This window comes from Schistocerca piceifrons, chromosome 7, assembly GCF_021461385.2.
Source record: "Schistocerca piceifrons isolate TAMUIC-IGC-003096 chromosome 7, iqSchPice1.1, whole genome shotgun sequence".
Classification (NCBI taxonomy): domain Eukaryota; kingdom Metazoa; phylum Arthropoda; class Insecta; order Orthoptera; family Acrididae; genus Schistocerca; species Schistocerca piceifrons.
In genome coordinates this window covers 62,375,157-62,401,063 of record NC_060144.1, presented here as the reverse complement: position 1 = coordinate 62,401,063, position 25,907 = coordinate 62,375,157, and the positions used below count along the sequence as shown (strand labels likewise).

Genomic DNA, 25,907 nt, shown 5'->3' with positions numbered 1-25,907 from the left:
TATCTGCAGTTTATTTTTCTCCTGTTTACCAAAAAATATTGGAGATTTTAGAAGGTTCCAGGAGAAAAATAAATTGTGTGTGGAAAATCGTGCCTGAAACCATCATCCATCGAAGTACTTATAGGAGAGGAGGCCTTTCTACCCAGTAGCTTGCTCCATCTTTTCCAGTGAGATTTGTGGCAATCATTGATGATCACTGAATAACAAACAACATTTTGAAACAATATAAATGAATAGATAAAAAATCTTCTCACAAGTGGCAGCAGGAGAACACACAGACAAAAAGGTTCAACTTCTTTTACAAGCTTTCAGAGCCAATGCTCCTCTTTCTGACAGAAGAGTTCAATGGGCAGGGAGAGAGGAGAAGGAAAAGGACTGGAGAGTTTTAGGGAAAGGGATACAGTTCAGAAAAGTCACCCAGAACCCTGGGTCAGGAAAGACTTACTAGATGGAATGAGATGGAGCGACTGATTGTCGGGGACTGCACAGGATGAGATTTGGAAACCTGAGAGCTTAAAGGTAGACAGAGATCGTGCATGAGTTAATAAGAGTGAGACATTCCACCTATGGTCTTTCAGCGTACAAAGCCACATTTACTGCCAGAAGGGTGGCCTAGTGGCAGGCACCAATGCCTATAACTTTGATGCTCTGTAACATCATTGTGTGGTGTTTCTGAACACGGGTTCCCATCCTTGATCCATTCCTCAAAACACCCTCTACAAGCCCTTGCAGTTTGTCACAACATTTCTGGGACACCTTGTTTAGCTGCCCTAAATAGGAATTTCATACTGTACTTGTGACATAAAGATATTTTTAACTACCATTTTATCTTTTGAAATGTGAATGAAAACCTGTATTAAACATCCTGCTCACAATAAGTCATAATTATTTCATCAAATTTCCTCTTTTACTTACTTCCCATCCATCTTTGTTGTCACTTGGTTCGGGGGGTATCACTTGTTGTTCTTTTACTGGAGACTCTGGTGGAGAATTTTCTCTGCCATATTTCAAATTATAATGTGATGGAGATCTCCTATGTTTTTTGTTGAACAACCCAACACCTGTTATGAAATGTGCAATAGTCCATAAATAAGATCAACAGAGTGTTTACTTTTTTTTTTCAATTATGTACTGACATATTTTTCTAAAAATTTCATAAAACTAAGAATGTTAACCCTGTGGAGCAATTGTCCACTGCAGTGGACACCTGTTAATGTTGCTTCTTTGGTGTTTTTAATCAGTCAAGAGGCTGCAAATGCATGCAGTCCATGCGGTGGATATTCCCCAATGCATTTGCAGCCTCATGACTGATTAAAAACACCTAAGAAGCGACATTAATAGCTGTCTGTTGCAGTGACAACTGCACCACAGGGTTAATTATTTAGAAGCGATCATTGATGATATATTTAGTTTCTAGTAGTTAAAGTAGTTACTTTACTTTTAACAGACATACACATATCATTAAGAATTATTCTTCCCCCATCACTTACCCGTTGGGGTAGCATCATCCTTACTCCTGCTTGCTCTATTGTCTATTTGAGGATGAAGGTGAGGGTTGGGTCTGCTAGGTGTGGAGGTGAGGACCAAAGTTTTCAAAGCTGCTACTTCAGCCATCAAAACTTCCACTTGCATTTGACTCTCTTTCAGTGATCTTTCAGCTGCTGCTTGTTTTACATTTGCTGCACGAACCATATTGTGTGCTTCCTGTAAAAGAAATTCAGTGAAAAAAAGAACACATACAAAAATAATTAAGATGCATCACTTACATAATAAATTTACTGTTAGTATACATGAAATGTTTGTATCATAAAAACAAAGTACTGCATTTCCATTTTTCTTTGTAGCTTCCACGATAATGAGTTTAGGTCAATAGTTATGTGGTGCCTGATAGAGCTGTGGAAGTACACATATTAATCTCAACAAATCCACTGAATTTAAAAAGCAGTTAACTTCACTTGCCTCTATAAAGATGATAAAAAACATATGAGAGTCTTTTTGTGTTATCATAGATCAATACCACCCTCACCCGTATCTCACAGTTGGTAACAGAAACACACGTTTCCAACAGACGCCAATAGCAGTTGTGCAGGGACCTAGTGGATCCAGTGAAGTGTGCATGCTGAACCATGTCTTCAATGGCTCTGACATTGAGCACCCTCTGCCACCACAAGATAGGATGGCCGGTGGCAGCTACACAGCCCAGGCTCAGTCGCAATCTTTGACAGTTCATTTGTGCATTAATAGTGGGAAACTCACACTGCGTGATGCTCTTTAGTAGCTGGACTTTATTGCTGTTTGTTCTTTTGTAGAGTTTCTTTGCAACACTTGGAGAAAGCATTAAGTAAAACTTCTGTTTACTGTATTTACATGTTTGCTAATCATTTCCATTTCTGTTTAGCTTTCCTACAATGACAGCTGCTGCACCACTCTGTGGTCCACCTCTCCTTACTGTTGTGTATGAAGTGGTACAAAACACTTATTACACACCAAACCACAAATATCTCGCTTTGGGTATAAGATGATCACCTCAGCAGTTTTAAGAAAGACAATATCATTGGTAATTGTTATCATGTTTTGTTTTTACTGTGACTGAGTTAGTGATGACTGACTTTGATCTTTGGAGAAGACTAGAGCAAACCAATGTTTGTCAGATTCTGAGTGTTTTCATTTGCATTAATTCTTCAGTATACACACTGAAAACATACAGCAACTAACAATTTGTGAGGTCAGACAGTCACGAGTTGCATAGGTGTGTCAAGAAATCTAGAGGTAGCTTCAATCTTTGCTATACAAAAATATAGCTTTACGAAAAGAAGTATTGTACTGATGCAGGAACCAAGTGCAATTATTACACAAAAAAGACTTTCTTACAAAAGTTGTTTGTAACACCCTACATGTCACAGCTTTTCATTTTGCCACTGTTTGCCTCTGTAGCTGAGTAGTCAATGTGGCAAAATGCCGTGCTCGTGGCCCAGGTTCAATTCCCAGCCAACTCAGAGATTTTCTCTGCTCAGGGACTTAGATGTTGTGTTGTATTCATCATCATTTCATCCTCATCGATATACAAGTCACCAAAATGGCAGAAACTAGAAAGACTTGCACAAGGTGACTGGTCTATTTGACAGGGGGGCCTAGTCACATTTAACTTAATTTAATTTAATTTTGCCACTCGTCCTCTAGTAAGCTGCTTCTAGCTTCCATTTACCTGTTCTTTAGTCTGCCTAGTATCTTTCTCTTCGTACTCTTCCTAGTTATTTGTGACAGTACTCTTGTAGTAACCTTCCTTACATGACCATTTCACAGTAACTGCTTCTTCACTATAGCTCCACAAAGATTTTTTTTCTATTTGCATTTTTCTATAATTTCAGCCAACCTATTTTTTTCTTTTAAAGTCACCCCATAGGATCATCTTCAAAAATCATTTCCTATGCAGTGCATTCTTGATTTTTTTGTGTTGAAAATCTATTCTTATAATGTACAGCTAGCAGTACTCTACGCAAGTGACTTGAACATTTGGATCCTAGTCTTTTTCTGATGTTAGTGCTCCAAAAGGTGTAGTGTAATTGTTTTCTTAATAGCTACTTTCATTACAGAAGCTACACATAGGAACTAAGCCATTAACTGGATACCTGTATGGTATCTAGTCTCTGCATGGATATCCAAAGACAGCAAAGAAACTAACATTCTCTCTATCAGAATAATCAAATATGTGAAGAGAGTTAGTAACTTAATTTCATGTTCTGTTGCACAATAATGGAAATTTGAAAATGATTAATGAGGTAACAACATGTAGAAGAGAGACAAAGGTAAGTAAAGGTGTGATGATGTGCATTTATAGTTTGCTCATTATTACAATTAGTAATGTGAATAGAAAATAGTCATGAATGTTCATTATGACAGGATGACAACATCACAAAGACAAAATTAATTAAAACTGAAGAAGTAAACACAGACATGGAAAATGGCAAGTGATAAGGGAACCTTCTGCTGCTTTTATCTGTTACATTTAGCCTGAGTAAGCACAAATAGTGTTTAGCAGTTTAACAATACTTACTTATTAATGCAGTTTATACAACCATTTCTATTTCTTTAAAATACTTTTTCTTGGTGTGCACCTGAAGGTTTTTTTCCTTCATCTTAGGATGTATAGAATGTGATTAATGACTCAATAAATAAAAAATTGGATTTGGTAACTAATTAGTTGCCAACTAGTAACTAGTTAGAACCATTCAAAGAATAAATGATTAAATAATACACAATGATTCAAGATAAAACAAAGCTTTAAGAAAATGAGCAAAAATATCAGTGCAAGTATATGAAGATCATGGGTGAAAAATCACGTAAAAAAGGAAAGAGAAGGATACTCAGATTAGATGACAAGTGCAACAGGAAGGTTAGAAATTAGTTTTGACTGAGTGAGTGGAACATAAATCACCACATCATCAATAAATTATTTAACAGGAGCAGAAAACATTATGAACAGAAAAACAATTGCCAGAGAAAGTCATTAACATGCACAAAGCTAGTATTATTCTACTCAGAACAGACACCAAATACATACTAACTATTATTACATGAACACACAATGCAAAATCTGGTGATGCACTGTGATTGTACAACTTTAATGTTGTTGAGGCTCTCAAATATATTGGTGGACAATGAGTAGAGGCTATATCACCACCTTAAGATTACAGTCAAGTGCTCTACAAAAACATTTAGAGGCTTCAGAAACACAAAAGCCTCAGAAAAAAAGATGTATAGAGTCTCATCAACAGTTCGGACTTCAGCTACCTTTAATATGGTATTCATAGTGTTTCATATGGACTTACTGATGGTACAAACTGAAATTAATGTAGACAAGCAGGTCAACATTTTGTGGGCAGACACTTTTCGACATTGCAACACCACTAGACAAACTACTGACTCAACTACAGCGCTACCTGATGATGGAAAAATTCAACCAACAACGTTTTTCATTAATAAAAGTAGTTTAAAATCCTTCAATGTATTTGGATAAAAAATCGTTTCACTACTGCTAATACGCTGGGAACAATTACTTTTGAAACACCAATTACTTGTCACAATACACGTCACCTTTATTGTTTACTCACAGAGTTGTGTTTGAGCATGACAGATATTTAAAGATCCTAGGTGACCATTTTATAAGCGTTACTTTAACACCCCTAATTAGTACAAAAATTTTGTCTTCTGTTCTGCACTCAGTTTTCATTCATCACTCCAGTCTGCAAATACACATCATGGGTGTTTGAGACTTAAAAAGTCTCTGGAACTGTATGGTTTCATTTGCTTGCTCCAGCTACATACATACCTACACATATATACATTCAGTGACCATAGGCTCTGCAGACTATGCACTGCTTCCAAAGACTGCCATCATTCCTTTCAGTTTTGTGCTCGGTTCCTCCAGGTGTCTTCAACTCCAGGGCTACCATCTAGCATTGCCCTGGTCATCCTATGAGGTGACTAGTGTTTGGTTTCCACTGAAGTGCCTTCCTTACCCGTCTTTCTGGCATATGGGCTACAAGGCCTGTCCACTGGATTCTTCTGCTCTTTAGCTCCTGTAGAATTGACAGTTGTTGCATCAAGAAGTAGATTTCCTCATTCTTCCTCTTCCTCCCCCATTCTGCACTACTGAAGATTGTTCCCCATATTTTCATTTCTCTTCTTTCAAATATTAATACGTTTTTCCTTTTCTCATTTAGCCATGCTCCAAGTTACTGAACAACGTGTTACTGCTGCCCATATCACGGCATTATAGGTTCTCATCTTAATGTTCACTGACATTGATTCTGGGCTGTGTGTTTCCCTGAGGGAATATGTGCATTTCATTCTCACTGCTATTCTTTCCTTGATGTCCATTCCTATGCTGTTGTCACTGGTCAACCAAGACTCCAAATATTTGAACCTAACTCTTTTACACTTCATACAATCCATCTCAAGAAATTATTCCTCATCATTTTCTTCCCGACTGCATGAAGTCCATTTTGTCTTTATTCATCTTTAGCCCAATCTACTGCACATAGTTATCCATTTTCTAGCACATTTCTTTCAACTCGTGGCTCAATTCATTTAGTATAATGTGTAATCAAAAACCTTCTGTTTCAGGGATTGCTGCAGCGTATAAACAATGTAATGCAACTATGATATGGGTATATAAGCACCAACATGTAGGCAAGGGATTAGCATGGCATCTATGTCTTTCTGATAAGCATGTGATAAACACAGAAACATGAACCATGGCAATGTTATTACCAAATGCATCCCAACAGGACCAACATGCTGTTATTCTTATCTCGGCTGCTGAAGGACAAACACCAGTAGACATCCACTGGAGAATGAAGAATGTGTATGGGCACAATGTACATTGGAAACCACCATCATGGAATGGTGCACCAAGGAGTGCTGTGCTTCATGTTAACACATGCCTCATAGTGCAAATGTCGTAATGCAGAAGTTATGCCCACTCAAGTTCTGATCTCTTTTCATGCAAGTATCATGCTTTTGGTCCTTAAAAAAGGCCCTGAAGGGTCAATGATTCCTGTCAGATGAGGATGTGTAGCAGGCAGGAATGGACTTATTCATACAACAAGACACTGTGTTTCACCAAACAGGTATCATGAACCTGGTGCTTCAGAGATATTATTGCCTCATTGCTGACAGCAATTTTGCCTCATTGGCATAATGATTATGGACTGTACAGCCTTTGAATGGAAACTTCTTGTCCTCACCTGGGATTTGCTGTTTCCATGTCTTTTGATTGGAATCTTCACATCTTCAGTCACTTCCCGTTCTTCTTCATCTGTCCTTTCCTCTGTGGCGTCTGCAGATAACATCTTGTCTCAGTCTAGTTGAGTCAAGAGTTCTGACAAATTTCTTTACATCTTTCTACGATATTTGGAGAAAAAAAAAGAGAAATTCTCTGATATTGCAATGACAAACATGACGTCAAACTGTTTGGAATATGTCAGTAGTGATGGCAACTTGATATAACCAAATGCACACATACATCACTGAATACTTGCCCCCACATTTCACTCTCTAAATGTTTAACAGATATTCAGTTAAAAATCTGCTTACAGTTTGCAAAGAATACAACAATAGAAAATGTCATGGTGCTACAAACATAAAATGATGAAAGTGGTAAAAAACAAAATGCTTACTTGAAACAGGCTAGCTGTGAGTTCTTCCAGTTCTCCTTCAACCTCCTGACGAATACGGCTCAACCTGCTGACTTCTTCATCCCGGAGCTTCAGTTCTTGATGGGCCTTGTGCAGTTCTTCTTGAAGTCGTGCTATTGCCTGCTCCTTCACTTCAGATACAGCACGATCCCACTGTGAAGTTGGAGATTCAGATCCAGAAAGTGTAATTTCATCATTGCCCTTGGCATAATCAGTCTCATCCTCACACCCATTACTGATTGGTTTGTCACAAATTACACCAAGGTCATTTTCAGGAAGACTTTGTCTCTTTTTTGTGTAAGACTCATTACGTATCTCACTTCCACAAATAACATCAGGCATTCTGGCACCTAAATTGTCGTTTTTCGTATCTCTTTCTACCTGGTCATGAGATTCATTTGTATCTGTCTTGTGTTTTATATCAAGGGCATCATCAGAGAGACTAGGGTCCTTTTGTCCTGTAGCTGTAAGCTCATCATTCTGCAAGTGGTCCTCTGGTGAGGCATCTCCATTGATGAAACCATTTTTCAGTTCAATATCTGCTGCATTTCCATTCACTATCTTACTTTCCGCCAGCCTGCCAAGAAGACTGTCACCATTCAAATAACCAGTTTCATGAGTATTCAGTTTATTACTTGTAAGTGAAATCATTACATAATCATCATCATTTTTGAACTCAAATATATCCTTTGGAACTTGTATCTTTCTTCGTGCCTGAATAACAGAAGAAAGGCTCTGTGCTTGCTCTGTACTTAGTTTACCATTCATTATATTCTCTCTGCCAGAAACTTTGCTTTCAGGTATATCAGGTTCACTGCAGTTAGCAAGTTTGAGATTCGAATTTTTAAGGTACTCCTTTGAGATTTCTCCTCTGTACTTTTCACTCGCAGGCCTAACCACTTCCACAGTTGGGCATGCTTCTCCGTTAACTAGGTATCCACCTGATGAAGAAGCAGCATTGTACTTTCGGATTTTGCCTTGGGAGGTATAGGCAGTTCCATTAGCAGAAGCACGGCTCTGTTCTGACCCACATGACACTGTATCAGCAATCTGAAAAACAAATAAAAATAACTGAAGTGATCCTTTTCATAGGAATTGCTTAGTGAACAATGGTAACAAAATTTAGACAATCACAGTGGGGCAGTGAAAAAGCTATGAGTTCATTGGAAAGTGGCAGATGGTAGTATTATTATTTTTGTTTACATACTATCCATCTTAAACATATAAAGCAATAAACGTCATAATTTTGTGTACAAGTATGCATAAAAATTCATATGAAGAGTATATACATAGAGGTACATCCAAACGTAAATGTAAACATAAATGTAAATGTGAACAAAGATGTTAATATTGATATACACTGTGAAAAAGAGGTAGTAAGATACAACAGGAGTTTACTATTGTTGATCACAATACAATTTGTCCAACAAATAAGACAAAACATGTTCACTATGTATACACATGTGAGAGGGAGTCAAAGTTTAAACCATCAGAATTAAAAAAAAAAAAAATTAGGTAATTAACTTTCTGTTTGATTGCAGGTACATGTCTGCATCCCTCATACTCGTGGCAATTCTCACACAACAGCACCATAGCACAACACTAGAGAAGCCAAAACAGAACGGTGCAGCCCACTGATATACTAGAGACAGACTGTCCTATTTTGTGGTATGCTATGGTGCCTCTGTGTGGGGATTTCAGTGTGTCCCAGGGTTGCACACATGTACCTGCAATAAAACAAAAAGCTATGTAGTTAACTTTATATTCCGAGGTGATAATTAAAACTTCATGAGTACCTACTGTCCATGCAAAACATAAATGGTATAACATTAGTACTTAATTCACACATCAAAAAAAGTTTTGCATCACGCTGGTTCCCAAAACTTCTGGAGATGGTTGTTGACTGTGGATACTGTATCACAGACACAGTCCAGTTCAGTCCCTTTGACTATTCGGAGATGTCACTAAATCCACCCAAAGGTGTAAACAAGGTGTTCGCAACACCTGTTAGACAGAGGGGGTCCAACAGCCGATCAGTTCCAGGCATTCCACCAGGAAGGAGGTACATGGCTCATGTTGTATGTAGTTCTACCGTGCCTAGATGGCCAATACTGCAGTTCAATCACATCCGCATTGTTACTTCAATTGCATCTGCATTGTACTTTGTGCCAGGAAGGGCTCTCAACAGGGAAGTGTCCAGACGTCTTCGAGGGAACCAAAGCAATGTTGTTCAGACATGGAGGAGATACACAGAGACAGGAATTGTCAACATCCCTCGCTCAGGCCGCCCAAGGACTACAACTGCAGTGTATGACCGCTACCTGTGGATTATGGCTCGGAGGAACCCTGACAGCAACGCCACCATGTTGAACAAGGCTTTCGTGCAGCCACAGGACGTAGTGTTATGACTAAAACTGTGCACAATAGGCTGCATGTTGCACAACTACGCTCCCAATATCTATCAATACTATGCAGTGAGGTACAGATAGGCTCAACGACATGCCGAATGGACCGTTCAGTATTGGCATCATGTTCTCTTCACCAATGAGTGTCGCACATGTCTTCAACCAGACAATTGTTGGAGACGTGTTTGGAAGCAACCCAGTCAGGCTGAACACCTTAGACACACTGCCCATCAAGTGCAGCAAGGTGGAGGTTCCCTGCTGTTTTTGGGTAGCATTATGTTGGGCAACGTACGCCATTGGTCATCATGGAAAGTGCCGTAATGGCTGTATGATACACAAATGCCATACTCCGACCGATAGTGCAACTATATTGGCAGCATATTGGCATGGCATTCATCTTCATGGATAACAATTCACGCACCCAACGTGCACATCTTGTGAATGACTTCCTTCAGGATAACAACATCGCTTGACTTGAGTGGCTAGCATATTTTCCAGACATGAACTCTATCAAACATGCCTGGGATAGATTGAAAAGGGCTGTTTATGGATGACATGACCCACCAACCACTCTGAGGGATCTCCACTGAGTTGCCGTTGAGGAGTGGGACAATCTGGATCAACAGTGGTTTGACGAACTTGTGGATAGTATGCCACAATGAATACAGGCATGCATCAATGCAAGAGGACATGCTATTGGGTATTAGAGGTACCGCTGTGTACAGCAATATGGACCACCACCTCTGAAGTTCTCGCTGTATGGTGGAACAATATGCAATGTGTGGTTTTCATGAGCAATAAAAAGGGTGGAAATGATGTTTATGTTGATCTCTGTTCCAATTTTCTGCATAGGTTCTAGAACTCTCGGAACCAAGGTGATGCAAAACTGTAGAACACATTTACCATTAAATATATTTTAATGTGTTTCTTCTTCTTCTTCTTCTTCTTGTCTTCTCCTGTCCACTTCTTTCCTGTTTTCTTCTCCTTGGACGTTTTCTGAAATTTCTGTTTGTTTTTTCCTTTTTTTTTCCTGCCTGCCATGTCTTCTGTGGAGATGTTTGATTTCTTGAGGTTTTCCATGGTTTCCTTTACCCAACTGCTTTTCACTATAATAGTTATCACTATTTGAAGATATTCTTAGTCAGTATGTCTTCATTTATCCCATGTATTTGTGTGTAGAACTTTGCCCTTCTTTTCCTGATGTTTGTAATCATCCCCCTGTTGTTATAGCTCTTTTGTTGGTCTCTTTATCCAGAGGCCCTTTTTCTGAAATGGCCAGTATAGATCTTTCTCAGCATTTTCCGATCTTGTTCTTCCATCTCCCTGATTTTCATTCTTCCCTTGATTACTGTTGTTTCTGAGGCATAACAGATCTCTGGTAGAATTACTGTACTACAGTGTCTTAATTTGGCATTGATGAAAACACTTCTTTTGTTGTAATGGTTCTATGTAAGTCTGTATGCTTTCTATAATTTTGTGATCCTCTCTTCATCGGATGTCAAATTCAGTCCTGTTTCTCTATAGTCTCTCCCAGGCACCTACTGTGTTTTTTCATATGAGATGTGTAGTCCTCTTTGATTGACATTTTGTGTAGTGGCTCTAGAGCCTCTTTGCCTTCTTTTCTGATATTTGTTATGATGTCTATATCACCATCAAAGGTCAGATATTTAGTGTTTACAGTTCTATCCTTGTGTCTCCCCATCTTTGCCCCATTGACTCCTTTGTCCCGGGTCATCATTATTTTCTCCAAAACTGGATCGAATAGAATGGGTGACACGCCATCTCTTTGTCTCAGTCATTTCTTGATTTTAAATGGTTTCAAGATCTGTCCTATGAACTTTACTTTGGATATTGTATGTGTTGATGTTTCCTGGATTAGCTTTCTGCTCTTGTTGTCCACCTACATTTCTTGCAGTGTGCTGAAGACCGTTTTTCTATCTATGGAGTTGTAGGCCTTCTTAACGTCAGTGAATGTTGTTGTGGTGTTCCTGCACTTTCTCATTGTTAATATTGTTCTTATGCACCATATCTGTTCACTGAATGACCTTCTCTTTCTGAATTTTCCTTGGTATTCTCCTCTCTGGGGATCTATCTCAGGTTCTTGCCAATTTAACAGGGCTTTGGATAGGATTTTGTATGTCACAGGCAGTAATGGAATTCCTATGTAATTATTAAGGTCTGTATTGTCTCCTTTCTTGTGGAATGGACGTACTAAGGCCCATTTTGATTTATCTGGGACCTTTTCTGCTCCTCAGATGTTTCTAATGATTCGGTGTATTTTGGGTGTAATGTTTCTGTTGTCCAATTTCCAGAATTTCAAAATCAATCAATCTTCTCCAGGTGCTTTGTTATTCTTCAATTATTTTATTATTTTCATGTTCTTCTTATGTGTTGGAGGTCTGGAATCCAAGCTAGGTTCTGGCTAATCGAACTGTAGACTCTGTCACTTTATCACAGCTTAGTAGTGTGTCAAACTATTGCACTAATATTTTACAGTTCTTTTTCAGGTTTGTCTCCAGTGGTCCATCTTATCTTTCTACATCTCCATCTACACTTATAATCTGCAAACCACTGTGAAGTGCATGGCGGAGGGTACAACTGATTGTACCAGTTATTAGGGTTTCTTCCTGTTCCATTCATGTATGGAGCATGGGAAGAATGATTGTCTGAATGCCTGTGGGTGTGCAGTAATTATTCTAATCTTATCCTCATGATCCCAGTGAGAGTGATACATAGGGAACTGAAGTAAGTTCCTAGAGTAATCATTTAAAGCTGGTTCTTGAAACTTGTTAATGACTTTACGCCTGTCTTCCAGAGTCTGCCATTTCAGTTCCTTCAGTATTTCTCCGACTCTCTCCCATGGATTAAACAAGCCTGTGACCATTTGTGCTGCCCTTCTCTGTATATGTTCAATTTCCCATGTTAGTCCTACCCAGTGGCGGATACATATAGGGGGCACACTGGGCGCGCCCCCTCCCTTGCGGGGCCACCCGCACTGCCACCCCCGCCAGTTAGCCTGAACACTATTCATTCGTTTCTTTCATCAGTTGACATGACTGAATAAAGTTATCGAGTAGTTGTACTTTTCTATGTAGCATGCGTGTCCACGTCATTGTATTATATACGTTTCTGTCTGCCATATAGATAGCTAACACATAGCTACGAGAAAAGTCGCTTCCATTCTAGCAGTCTCAATACATTATTCTGTCTGGCATCTGTATGAGAAAAGTTGTGACCATTCTACCTTTTACTTGTACAGAAAGCCTTCGATATGTAGAGTTATAAATACAGACTATTTGCCGAATAGGAGGAAATTTACATTCAGAAGCAGAAATATTAAGACTGAAGAATGAATAAGAAAGAAGTCATAGTTGTAGCAAGTGCAAATGTGAAGATTAGTCAAGACTGATCAGTTGATTGTGAATTGTTATAATAGTAATTCATAGTAATTTCTCAGTAAAAATATTGTTACAAGACTTAATAATATTTTTACTAATAATGTAACAATAGTTTAAATAAAACTTTCTTAAACTTTGCATGTGACTTGATTATTTTTTAATTACAGTGAAAGTAAAGGTAGCTCAAGATACCTTTAGCACCTCCTCCTTGAGATTTCTCTGTCTCTGCCACTGGTCCTATTTGGTATGGGTCCCACACACTTGAGCAATATTCTAGGATGGATTGCACAAGTGATTTGCAAGCAATCTCATTGCACTTCCCCAGTATTCTACCAATAAACCAAAAACTGCCACCTGCTTTACCCAAGACTGAACCTATGTTATCATTCCATTTGATATCCGTACAAAGTGTTAACCCAGGTATTTGTGCAAGTTGGCTGATTCCAACAGTGACTCACTGATATTATAGTCATGGGATACTACATTTTCTCCTTTTGTGAAGAGCACATTTCTGAATATTTAGAGCAAGTTGCCACTCTCAGCACAAGTTGAAATCTTGTTAAGATCTGACTGAATATTTCTGCAGCTTCTCTCAGATAGTATTTCATTATAGATATCTGCATCATCTGCAAAAAGCCTGATTTTACTGTTAATATTGTCTGCAGGGTCATTAATATACGACAAGAACAGCAAGGACCCCAACAGACTTCCCTGGGGCACACCCAAAGTTACTTCTACATCTGGCGATAACTCTCCATCCAAGATAATATGCTGTGTACTCCCTACAAAACGTCCTCAATCCAATTACATATTTCACTTGAGATCCCTATGATCATACTTTTGCTGATAAGTGTAGGTATAGTACTCAGCCAAAGGCTTTTCAGAAATTGAGAAACACTGCATCTACCTGGTTGCCTTGATCCAAAGTTTTCAGTATGTCATGTGAGAAAAGTGAGAGTTTGGTTTCACATGATCAATGTTTTCGAAAACCATGCTGGTTGATATTGAGGAGGTCATTCTGTTCAAGATCTCTCATTATGTTTGAGCTCGGAATATGTTCCAAGATTCTACATAAATTTATGAGAAAGGACATTGGACAGTAGTTTTGTGGATCACTTCTACAGCCCTTCTCATAGACAGGTGTGACTTGTGCCTTTTCCAAGAACTGGGCATGGTCTTTTGTTTGAGGGATCTAATCAGCCACAAATTCAGAATAGAAATTGACAAGGATTCCATCAGGACCTGGAACTTTGTTCAATTTTAATGATTTCAATTGTTTCTGAACACCACTGACACTAATACTAATTTCATTAATCTTTTCAGTGGTATGAGGATTAAATCAAGGCATTTCTCCTGAGTTTTCCTTTGTAAAGGTACATTTGAAAATGGAGTTCAGCGTATCAGCAGTTCCTGTCTCATTTGCTAGGGGCTGTATGCTAACTTTGGTGCCACTAACATCCCTTACATATGACCAGAATTTTTTTGGGATTTGTGAAATGTCATTTGACAATATTCTGCTACAGTAGTCACTGAAGGTATCACACATTGCTCTCTTGACAGTCAAATGCTTTTCATTCAGCATTTGTCTATCTATAGCCCTATGCTTTGTTTTACAATTATTACACAATAATTTCTGTTTCTTTAGAGTGTCTGTACACTATGGAGGTTCTCCTGGTCTATGCTGGATGTTTCAAGTAACTTATAGAGGTAAGACATTACCGAGTTTTTATCTAGTTTACTGAACATATATATCTTTCTGCGTGTTTTAGTTGTCCTTTTTACTTAGGTAATCATTGTTGCCACAATCTCGTCATGGTCATTGATGCTAGTTTCAATGTGAAACTCCTCAAAGAGGTCAGGTCTATTTGCTGTTATTACATCCAATACATTTCCATCATGAGTGGGGTTCCTAACAATCTGTTCTAGGTAGTTTTCAGAGAAGGCAATCAGTAAAGTTTTACAGGATGTCTTATCACATCCACCACTAACAATATTGCAATTTTTCCAATTAATTGTTGGCTCATTAAAGTCTCCACTAATGATTACTGTATAACTGGGAACTTATGTACAAGTTAATTGAGGTTTTCTCTGAAGTTTTCAGTTACACGAGGAGATTGGTCAGGTAGGCGACTGGAGGATCCATACTGAGTCTTTTCCAAACAATCTCACATGCAGCTTCCATTTCTATCTTAGTGGATTTGAGTTTTTTTTCTACTGCTACACATACAGCACCTCCATTTCCCATTTGCTTATCCTTTTGATATACACTTCAATTTCCCCAAAAATCTCATTGCTACTAATCGCTTTTGAAGCATAAACTTGGTGGTTTATCTCGCGTCATATTTTCTGGTCTGTTCTGTAAAAATTTCTTTTTGACTTTTCTGTTGAAGTCCTCTTCTATGTCTTTCAATCTGTTGTTTTCATAACCTCTTTTTTTTTTCCCCTACCAATTATTTTTGAAAGGGTTTTCTGTATCCTGTCAAATTATTCCCATTTTTTAGATGTTCTGTGCCTTAATCTTCTTTTAGGCTTGTATTCTTTCTTCTATGATTCTTTTGTGTGTCATGTTCCTCCACCCGTATTTCATTTTTCTCAGTGGATGCGCCAATTTTATTTCTTTCTTATTTACCTGTAGACACTGTAGGTCTGTTCCGAAAGTTCTGTCGTTTTCTTAATCTGCCTGTTCACTTTGAGCTGTTGTAGATGGTGATTAGATTCGAAAAATCCTTTACTTCTCTAGTGTATTTCATGGACATTGCTATGTGGTCTATCCAAAATTCTCCTATGGGAGTGTTGGGGGATTTACAATTTTGTAGTTTCTTATGTGATTTCTGGAATGTGTTGACATGATTTTAAGCTCGAAATTCCTGCAGGGGTTGGTCATGTTCTGTTCACTCTTGTTTGTCCTCTTGTGGCCCATTTCTTTCCTTTCCTAACTGTACATTAAATCCTCCTAGTAACACTTTCTTATGCTTCGAGTGGATTTTGTTGGTGGTTTCTTCCAGATACTCCAAAATTCTTCTACCATCTGTGGGTTTTTCTTGTTGCTGTTATTTGTGGGTTCAAAAATGATTCAAATGGCTCTGAGCTCTATGGGACTTAACATCTGAGGTCATCTGTCCCCTAGAACTTAGAACTGTTTAAACCTAACTGACCTAAGAACATCACACACATCCATGCCCATCACACACATCCAGGATTCGAACCTGCGACCATAGCAGTCTCGCGGTTCCGGACTGAAGCACCTAGAACCGCTCAGCCACAGTGGCCAGCTGTTATTTGTGGAGACATGTGCAATAATTAGTGTATAGGATTTGTTTCTAGATCGTATCATGAGTGTTGATATTTTTCCTGATTTTTGAAGTGAAATATATTGCAGAACGCAACAAACAAATCCTGTTCTGAATACATATAGTGCCACACCATATGCCCATGCAGGCAACAGGTCAGATAATAATAAATTCACGTGTCCTCAGAGTCTTTCATGCTGGCATGCTTCAATAAAATCTCTAGGATTACAAACCACATCAGTTCAAATAAAATACTCGAGATTGCAATAGTTGTCACCACCACCACCACCATCACCAGGAGTTAAAAATCACTGACTGCTGGGGCTGGCACAGTGTTCCTTTTATATAGATGCAACAGCAGTGCCTGGAATCTTCCAGAGAGGAATGAAGTGACGCACATGCAGAAGGCAAGTTGGGCAGCTCACAGCAGCTCCATCCCGACACGGGACAGAGTGACATGAGGTGGCAGTTTGAAACTGCAGCACCTACATCCCTACAGGCACCAAGCCTTGGTCTCTGCTTTCAATCAATGTGTTTAATTGTCTTGAGTTTCCTTTTGAGTGGCAGTGGGATATCAATGTTGTTCCTTCAGCACAGTACATGGTTCTGTTTTTATTTTTATTTTTTTATTTGAAATCAAGAGGGGCATGTGATTGGTTTCTTTTGCCAAATAAGACTTCCTCTTTCTTTTTCTGTCACCAGACAAATTGTCTCAGATCAGGTCTTTATATGTCAAGTGGGAGGGGTCAATAGGCATACACCACATTGTATTGAGCAACAGCACATTACTGACACAAGATCTAAGTTTACTTAAGAAATCTGAAACATTTGTAAATTGTGCACACAGATATTTAATATGACTTCCCCATATTAGTTTTGAATCATAAGAAGTTTAATATAAGCACAGCCATTGTTTCATCTTTAGTACATAAACTAAACAGAATATTTACATATTTTTCATGATTAACATCCAGTTCTTTGGTTCGAATTATATATTGACTGCTCTGAGATGATCCTAACTTTTATGCTTTAATACAGCAAGTCTTTTTAACTGTAGCAAATGTATAAGTCCACACAATATGCAGATGATACCACAAAATAATACTAGCAAGTCATTTACATATATAGTGAACAACAAAGGCCCAAACAAGTAACCTTATGGCACAACCAGTCTGACAGCCAAAACTCACAATCTGTCATTGTTAAACTGTGTTCTTTGTTTTTATCACCAGGTATGATGTAATTGAAGAGAACATTTGTTATCTCTTGTCTGTAACCCCCCCCCCTTACCCCTCCTTGCATCATAAAGGATCCATCCTACCATGTTTAAGGTAATTTCTGCTCTGTGGATTCTCTCTACCTATTTACACCAAGGATTTGGCAGTATTTCTACTATATTTGATGCCCAATGCTTCCAAAACATCCAGTTTCCTTGTTACACCATCACTGAAGCATAAAATTGCGTCATAAACACCAAATTTGAGGGCTGTAATCTGATCAAATACAGTTTTTTGTAACCAGGTCCAAATGACACAATTTACACATTCATTTTAATTTTTATTTTCCCATGAAGACATTTCTTCAACAAAGTATAATACAGTATTAATTTCATTCATTATTGCAGCAGGTAAAGAATGTTGGGACTTGCGCCAAGTGCCAGAATCATTCCAGCAAAGAAATTGCTGAGGATCTTCATTTGTGGAAAGCTTATGGAAAAGGGTAGCTCACGCAGCTTTCTTCAAGTTTTCTAAATTCCCAACATTTTTTCTTATGGCCAAGCCATAATAATTCTTTAATCTACCTATTTCAACATTTCTCTGGCGACCCTTACCACCTATCTTCTTACCATCTTCCAGTACTCTTTTTTACTTTTCCTTTAATAGTCTTCTCAAATGCCAGGACAGTTCCTTTGAAAGGGCACAACCACTTTCCTTCTCCATCCTTCCCTAATCCAAGATTGTGCTCTGTCTCTAATGACATCATTGCTGACAGAATGTTAACACCAATCTCCTCCTCCTCCAGTCTTCTCAACCTGGACCCCCTTCTATTCTGCACATGCTCAATGCATTCTGATTTGGAAATTGTGACACTAGGACCACAGGATTCTTTTACACATATTCAGTCATAAGCCCTGCTGTCATCGTCCCTAAACACTGTTTGCATCTAACACCTCTATTTGCCACTAATGATTAAAATCCTGAGAACTCCTGCCACTTCCATCCCATTACTAGAACCAGTATAATTTTTCTGACTGTTGTGTTCATTGTCTTTCTCAGCTTCACCACCAGAAGTTATACAGTACTTGCTTAGAATCTCTATATCAGTATGAATTGATGTATCCATCACAGCATCATTTAGTGAAGTACGCCCATGTTTCTGCCAGATGCCATTGAAACATGTACAAATATCACCACTTTCATTGTCATTACTCTCACTGAGTGCTTCTTCGGCTGCTTCCTTCATTGAGAGATTACACACTTCAGTAATGGCGGTTCCAATAATTTCATTGTAAGTCATAAATTTTGAAGGTGGATTTGGAATGTCAAGCAATGTACAGAAGAGTTTGCCTGCCCCTTTACCATTTGATATGAGACCATAAACTAGCCTTATGTTATTCTCATACAGATTATTCTTTGCCATCTGTGATGTTATTGTTAAAGCATTTGCTTCACTTTGCACATTTCAATGTCAGTTTTGAAACAGTCCATTTGCAAAGACACTGTTTCTCTCCCAAAGGCACACAGTATTTTTGGAAATAAAAGCACAGAGCATGCTGAAGTTCACTACAATATTTCCAAATAAGTGTTCATCTCCACAAGCTGACTGCAAGGAAATACCCTGTAGATAATGCAGTTTCTTTCTTGATGTACTAATTTCCTTTACATCTAACATTCTTGGTCCCTTTGACCTTACCTCATTTACTTTTACATATTTATTTCCTCTGAATTTTACTGTAAATGAAAATTCTTTATTCGTGGCAGTTTTATAAAAATGTAGGAAATCAGAGAAAATATAAAACAACATTCACTTCACTTGCAATGAACTTCACTAATTGCAAACATTAGTGCTTTGAAACAATAAAAAACATGATTGAAATGAAGAGTACCTTGTCATGATGAAACAGCAGAAGCAGCAAATGGTGAGAAAGAATATCAAAATCAGTGCAATTTTCTCTGCATGGTGCAAAAAAGAAGGCATGGCATTTACATGCCACAGCACACAGAGCATCAGGGAAACAGTTATAGCTCATGAACAAATTATGATATTCATATGAAACAAAAACTATTTCACACAGGAATAATGGGTTTTTCAAATACGTAAAAACCTATAGATCAATTTTTTGAGCACCTTTGCCTTCTGTCTCCCACTAAGCTATAGATGTGTGAGACTGGACATTATTTTTACCCCAGTCTTCACAAATGGAAGTCCAGTACTTAGATCACTATGCCAACTTTCTCAGTCTTATACTGTCAGTGCAGTACCAATTGAGCTAATTGTACACACATCACGGACTTGCGTGAAAAATTCAAATTTTCACTTCAAAAGACCAAACAAGTTTTCTTTCTTCACTGGTGGACTGAACTATGGATCTATGGTAAATTACACAATGAAGAATTCAACTTAACCACAGGCTTCAAGGGTGTCATTACTCTCTACAGTGTATAGTCTGCTGAAGAGTAGAACAATACCTTACTGTTACATTATTCTCTTAGCACAGAATGTATGAACTTACTGACAACATGAGGGAAAGTATAAAATCCAAACTGTCTTTGTCCAGGTTTTAGAAATGGAGTTGGTACTATGTTCACAATGAAAAGGAAGGTACAGTAACTGGTAAAGTCTATAAAACAATTACAGTTGGCCAGTCTGTTTAGTGTTGGAGACATTATATGCAGCAAGGAACAGAATTTTCCACAATAATAGCCCTTCACACCCATAGCTGAGGAAGTCCAAGTTTGGGATGGGGAAAAAGTGCCTTCCATGGTCTCCAATATTGCGGAAGTTGTATACCGTATTGGTAAATCAATTTAGGGTCCACTACTCTTCTTCAACATCTCTCACAGAACTATAGAAGTCTCTCTGAGGAAAAGTGCCAATCATTCACGATTCATACACAATGTTTCACAGGTGGGTTCATCATCATGCATCGGTAGGTGGTCTTATTCTGTACTTTAACAGTACACAACATGTGACATTGCCAATGGTTTTGTGCTCAATGTGCCTTGACAGCGCCATGATATGTCTGCTGTCAGAGGGGCCAGACGAGTGGGGGAAGAGTACGATAAAGTATCTTTTGCCTATGTGCAACACATTAGTGAAGTCCAATCACAGAGGATAAGCTGCCTGATCTATATTACCAAACGGCAACCACCATCCATTCCCTCTTGCGGGTTGCCTATGTAATGGCTTACATGGGCAAAAAAATTTGATTTTCAGTATTTCATATAATCACTGACCAAATTTAAAAATTTAAACTGCTGTTATAATCTACTCATTAAGTGGTACAATCTTATACAGGGTGTTACAAAAAGGTACGGCCAAACTTTCAGGAAACATTCCTCACACACAAAGAAAGAAAATATGTTATGTGGACATGTGTCCGGAAACGCTTAATTTCCATGTTAGAGCTCATTTTATTACTTCTCTTCAAATCACATTAATCATGGAATGGAAACACACAGCAACAGAACGTACCAGCGTGACTTCAAACACTTTGTTACAGGGAATGTTCAAAATGTCCTCCGTTAGCCAGGATACATGCATCCACCCTCCATCGCATGGAATCCCTGATGTGCTGATGCAGCCCTGGAGAATGGCGTATTGTATTACAGCCATCCACAATACGAGCACGAAGAGTCTCTACATTTGGTACCGGGGTTGCGTAGACAAGAGCTTTCAAATACCCCCATAAATGAAAGTCAAGAGGGTTGAGGTCAGGAGAGCGTGGAGGCCACGGAATTGATCCGCCTCTACCAATCCATCGGTAACCAAATCTGTTGTTGAGAAGCGTATGAACACTTCGACTGAAATGTGCAGGAGCTCCATCGTGCATGAACCACATGTTGTGTCATACTTGTAAAGGCATATGTTCTAGCAGCACACGTAGAGTATCCCGTAGGTGGAAGAACATGGGGCCCAATCAAGACATCACCAATAATGCCTGCTCAAATCTGTGTTTATGACGTGATTGCACAATTGCGTGCGCATTCTCATCAGCCCACACATGTTGATTGTGAAAATTTACAATTTGATCACGTTGGAATGAAGCCTCATCCGTAAAGAGAACATTTGCACTGAAATGAGGATTGACACATTGTTGGATGAACCATTCGCAGAAGTGTACCCGTGGAGGCCAATAAGCTGCTGATAGTGCCTGCACACGCTGTACATGGTACGGAAACAACTGGTTCTCCCGTAGCACTCTCCATACAGTAACGTGGTCAACGTTACCTTGTACAGCAGCAACTTCTCTGACGCTGACATTAAGGTTATCGTCAACTGCACGAAGGATTGCCTTGTCCATTGCAGGTGTCCTCGTCATTCTAGGTCTTCCTCAGTCGCGAGTCATAGGCTGGAATGTTCTCTGCCCCTAAGATGCCGATCAATTGCTTCGAATGTCTCCCTGTCGGGACACCTTCATTCTGGAAATCTGTCTCGATACAAAAGTACCGCGCCACGGCTATTGCCCCATGCTAATCCATACATCAAATGGGCATCTGCCAACTCCGCATTTGTAAACATTGCACTGACTCCAAAACCACGTTCGTGATGAACACTAACCTGTTGATGCTACATACTGATGTGCTTGATGCTGGTACTGTAGAGCAATGAGTCGCATGTCAACACAAGCACCGAAGTCAACATTACCTTCCTTCAATTGGGCCAACTGGCGGTGAATCGAGGAAGTACAGTACATACTGACAAAACTAAAATGAGCTCTAACATGGAAATTAAGCATTTCCGGACACATGTCCACATAACATCTTTTCTTTATTTGTGTGTGAGGAATGTTTCCTAAAAGTTTGGCCGTACCTTTTTGTAACACCCTGTATATTAAAGGTTTCACAATACGTATTAAATTTGGAACTGCATATACGTTTTGTGGCACAGATAACTCACAGCATGCAAATTACCCAGACTATATTCATGAATTATCTGAGAATAGGAGCATTTTCACAAACATTACACATAATTTCTCACCTTTTCAAAACTTTTTATCACTGATCTTCCCCCACAAAATAATAAAAGGAAATAAGTTTATCCCTTACATGTTTGCTGTTCAAGCAGTAAAACTTTCCCTTTCTGCTCAGCTTGGATTCAGACCCACAACTGTAGCCACAACACTGACGTGAATGTGCTTTGTTCCAGGCACTTATTGCCTTGCATATAGTCTCAGTTCACCTACTCATTATTTTGGCAAAGCTTCATAGTGTCGCTTCACCTTTTTTGATCTTGTTCAGCATCTCACAGTTCTCGTACTCTTCTTTCCAACATGGTAGAAATTATTCATGTGTCATCTGCATAGCACAGTACCAGTGTTAGTTTGGTTTAAGTAACTTTGTGTTTGGTTACATCATTGTTATTAACTTTTGGTTAATGTCTTTATCAATATACCCTGTTTGTATTCATGTCGGGTCTCCAGCTGCAACATATTGTCATCGTGTCCAGATGACGATATGTTACGGCAGGAGACCTGACAAAAATATAATCAATTATTATGCTGGAAAGTTTACGGAGCCACAATATAACCTGTGTTTCTTACAATGGTCAGTTAGAAAGTAATGCTGTTTTAAAGTATGTTTGGTCAGTTGAGAGTTCATTAACCATCAGATGTACTGGATATTACCCATCAGTGACATATGAAAATTTGTGCCAAACTGGTCCTTGAACCCGGATTTACTGCTCATTGTGAGCACTCACCTTACCATGCAAGCTATCTGAATACATCTCTTGGACTGACCCAAACTTCCATCTGTCACGTTATCTACCTTCTCATGTGACAGTCTAATCTACTCATTCTGATGTGGGAACACAAATGCTGTAACGATGTGAGCACTAACAGATGAAGAGCACACTAGAGTATGAAATAATAGTGACGTCAGATATAGAAGTTTGGACTGATCCAGGAAGCATGCTTGGATAACCTAAGTGGTAAAGTAGCACCTCGTGATAAATGGAAATCCAGGTCTGAGTCGCAGTCTGGCACCAATTTTCACGTGCCACTGATGGGTGGTATCACATACCCACTACAGCTGAAGCTAAAAGACTTTGTAGTTCACCAAATATACACTGACAGAAAAAAAATTAGTAATACTGGAAAGACAACGTCGATTTTGATATAATGATGGCGTATGCCACCTGGCGGATAGGAGATTTACTGATAATGGCTTCAGTGTCTTCCCACAACAGATAGCGTAGTAGCACAGCTACCAGAGTAACCTCTGTATGTACCCTTTAATATGGAATGCCTACAGCCAGAAGAATCAGTGTGGTGCAAGTGTGTGAAGCTAGCAGTCAACCATGCTATGGGGATGCACTCTTGCTTGCTATAGACAAATGAGCGAGACTAAAAGGGGTCAAATTGAGGTCTTCTGAGTGGCGAAGTGTGCCTTTTAGAGAACAGCCACACATGTTGGACATGCTGCATCAGTTGTGCAAAGATGTTGGTATGAGTGGTCACGTGAACATTCTCACATGCGTAGGCCAGATTCTTGACGTCCACACATTACAGACATCAGTCAGGATCATTAAACTGTAAGGGCAGCAGTGGCAAGTCATACAGCACAGATAAGAGGGCTTATGAGCTCAGATGTGTCGACACGGACTGCTGCGAACCATTTCTTAGCAGTGGGACTATGTTCGTGCAGACCACTAGCCTGTCTTCCACTCACACCACAGCATCAACAAGCACGGATTGAGTGGTGCCATCAGAGGATCACTCGGAAGATGGAATGGTGCGCTGTCGTCTCCAGAAGATTATGCAACTGATGGTCATTTGTGCACACAATGTAGACTGAGTGAGTTCTATCCCTTAGAGTGCATTTGTTCAAGACTCACTGGCCTCTCCCCAGGCCTTATAGTCTGGGGTGCGATAAGCTACAACTCTCATTCACCTTTGGAATTTCTTGTGTGGACGCTAACCAGTAATCGGTATGTGCAGCATGTTGTCAGACCCATTCTTGCAATGGGAAGGTGAGTGTTGTTGCAACAGGACAGTGCTCGCCCACACACTGTCCATGAAATTCTACATGCTCTGCAAGATGTGAACCAACTTTCCTGGCCAGCACGATCTTCGGACTTGCCTTCAACCGAACATGTGAGAGATATGGTGGGACAAGATGTGACCCGTGCAGCTCTTCAACCAACAAATCTTACAAAACTATGTGGATATGTACATTGAGCAGGCATGACATATAGTACCCCAGGAAAGTATTCAATGTTTGTACGAGCAACTCGATGCCAGAGTCAGAACCTACATTGCCACCCATGGAGGCTGTACCACGTATTAACATGGGTGTTTCAGGATGCATTGATATCTGGTGCCTCAGAACTGCCTTTCATGTACTCCATACGCAGCGTTGCAACAATAAATCTTGAGTGAACTGAGAACCTCTAAAAAGGTGCACTATTTCTTCCAACAGCATATTTCGAAAAATATTTCATGGCTGTACGATCGGCAAGTAAAATATGTAAGAAGTAATGTCTCCTTTTCTTTATTTTACAGGAAACGTAAATGCCATACATACAGGATAACTGGTACACATTCACGATTAATTTGTCACTTTTTAATATAATCAGCATTTTGTTATGTTCTTTTTTAACCTTGAAACAAGAGCATGTAGACTGAGAGGACAGAAGTCATAGGATAGTGAAATTGACGTATAAAGATGGAGTTAGTATCGCGTACAAGGTATGAAAGGGCAGTGTATTGACGGAGCTGTCATTTGTACTTGGGAGATTCATGAGAAAAGGTATCCGACTTGATTACGGCCACACAACGAGAAATCAACACGCTCTCAACGCAGAGTGGTAGTTGGAGCTAGACACATGGGACATTCCATTTCGAAAATCAATTGCGAATTTCGACCCACAGTGCTGAGAGTGTACCAAAGGATACCAAATTTCTGTGTTAACTCTCACCACGAACGACGCAGTGGCCGACGAAATTCACTGATCGACTGAGAGCAGCAGCGTTTGTGTAAAGTTGTCAGTGCTAACAGACAAGCAACAATCTCAGAAATGAATGTGGGACGCATGATGAACGTATCCGTTAGCAAAGAGCGGCGAAATTCGGAGCTAATGGGATTTGGCGGCAAACGGCCCATGCGAGTGCTTTTGCCAACAGCCTTTCCTCGGCTCGTGACCATATCGTTTCGACCCTCGACGACTGGAAAACTGTGCTCTGGTCAGCTGAGTCTCGATTTCAGTTGGTAATGCTGATGGTAGGGATCGAGTGTGGCGCAGATCCCACAAAGCCATGAACCAAGATTGTCAAAAAGGCACTGTGCAAGCTGTTGATGGCTCCTTAATGATGTGCGCTGTCTTTACGTGGAATGCACTGGATTTTCTGGTCCAACTGAACCAGACTGCGCGTACGCAAGATTTGGAGGACCA

The 25,907-nt window shown here is 39.4% G+C and overlaps 1 protein-coding gene across 5 annotated transcripts in view; it reads right to left on the bottom strand.

Annotated features, from left to right (window-relative positions):
- Positions 1–25,907, bottom strand: part of LOC124805094 (guanine nucleotide exchange factor for Rab-3A-like) — a 494,280-nt gene that overhangs the window by 18,584 nt on the left and 449,789 nt on the right. For all 5 annotated transcript variants that reach the window (XM_047265532.1, XM_047265533.1, XM_047265534.1 and 2 more), the window contains 3 exons: positions 7,182–8,249; positions 1,491–1,704; positions 916–1,061 (listed from right to left, as the gene is read on the bottom strand). In XM_047265532.1, the coding sequence (XP_047121488.1) occupies positions 916–1,061; positions 1,491–1,704; positions 7,182–8,249 (1,428 nt within the window). The remainder of the gene's footprint in view (positions 1–915; positions 1,062–1,490; positions 1,705–7,181; positions 8,250–25,907) is intronic.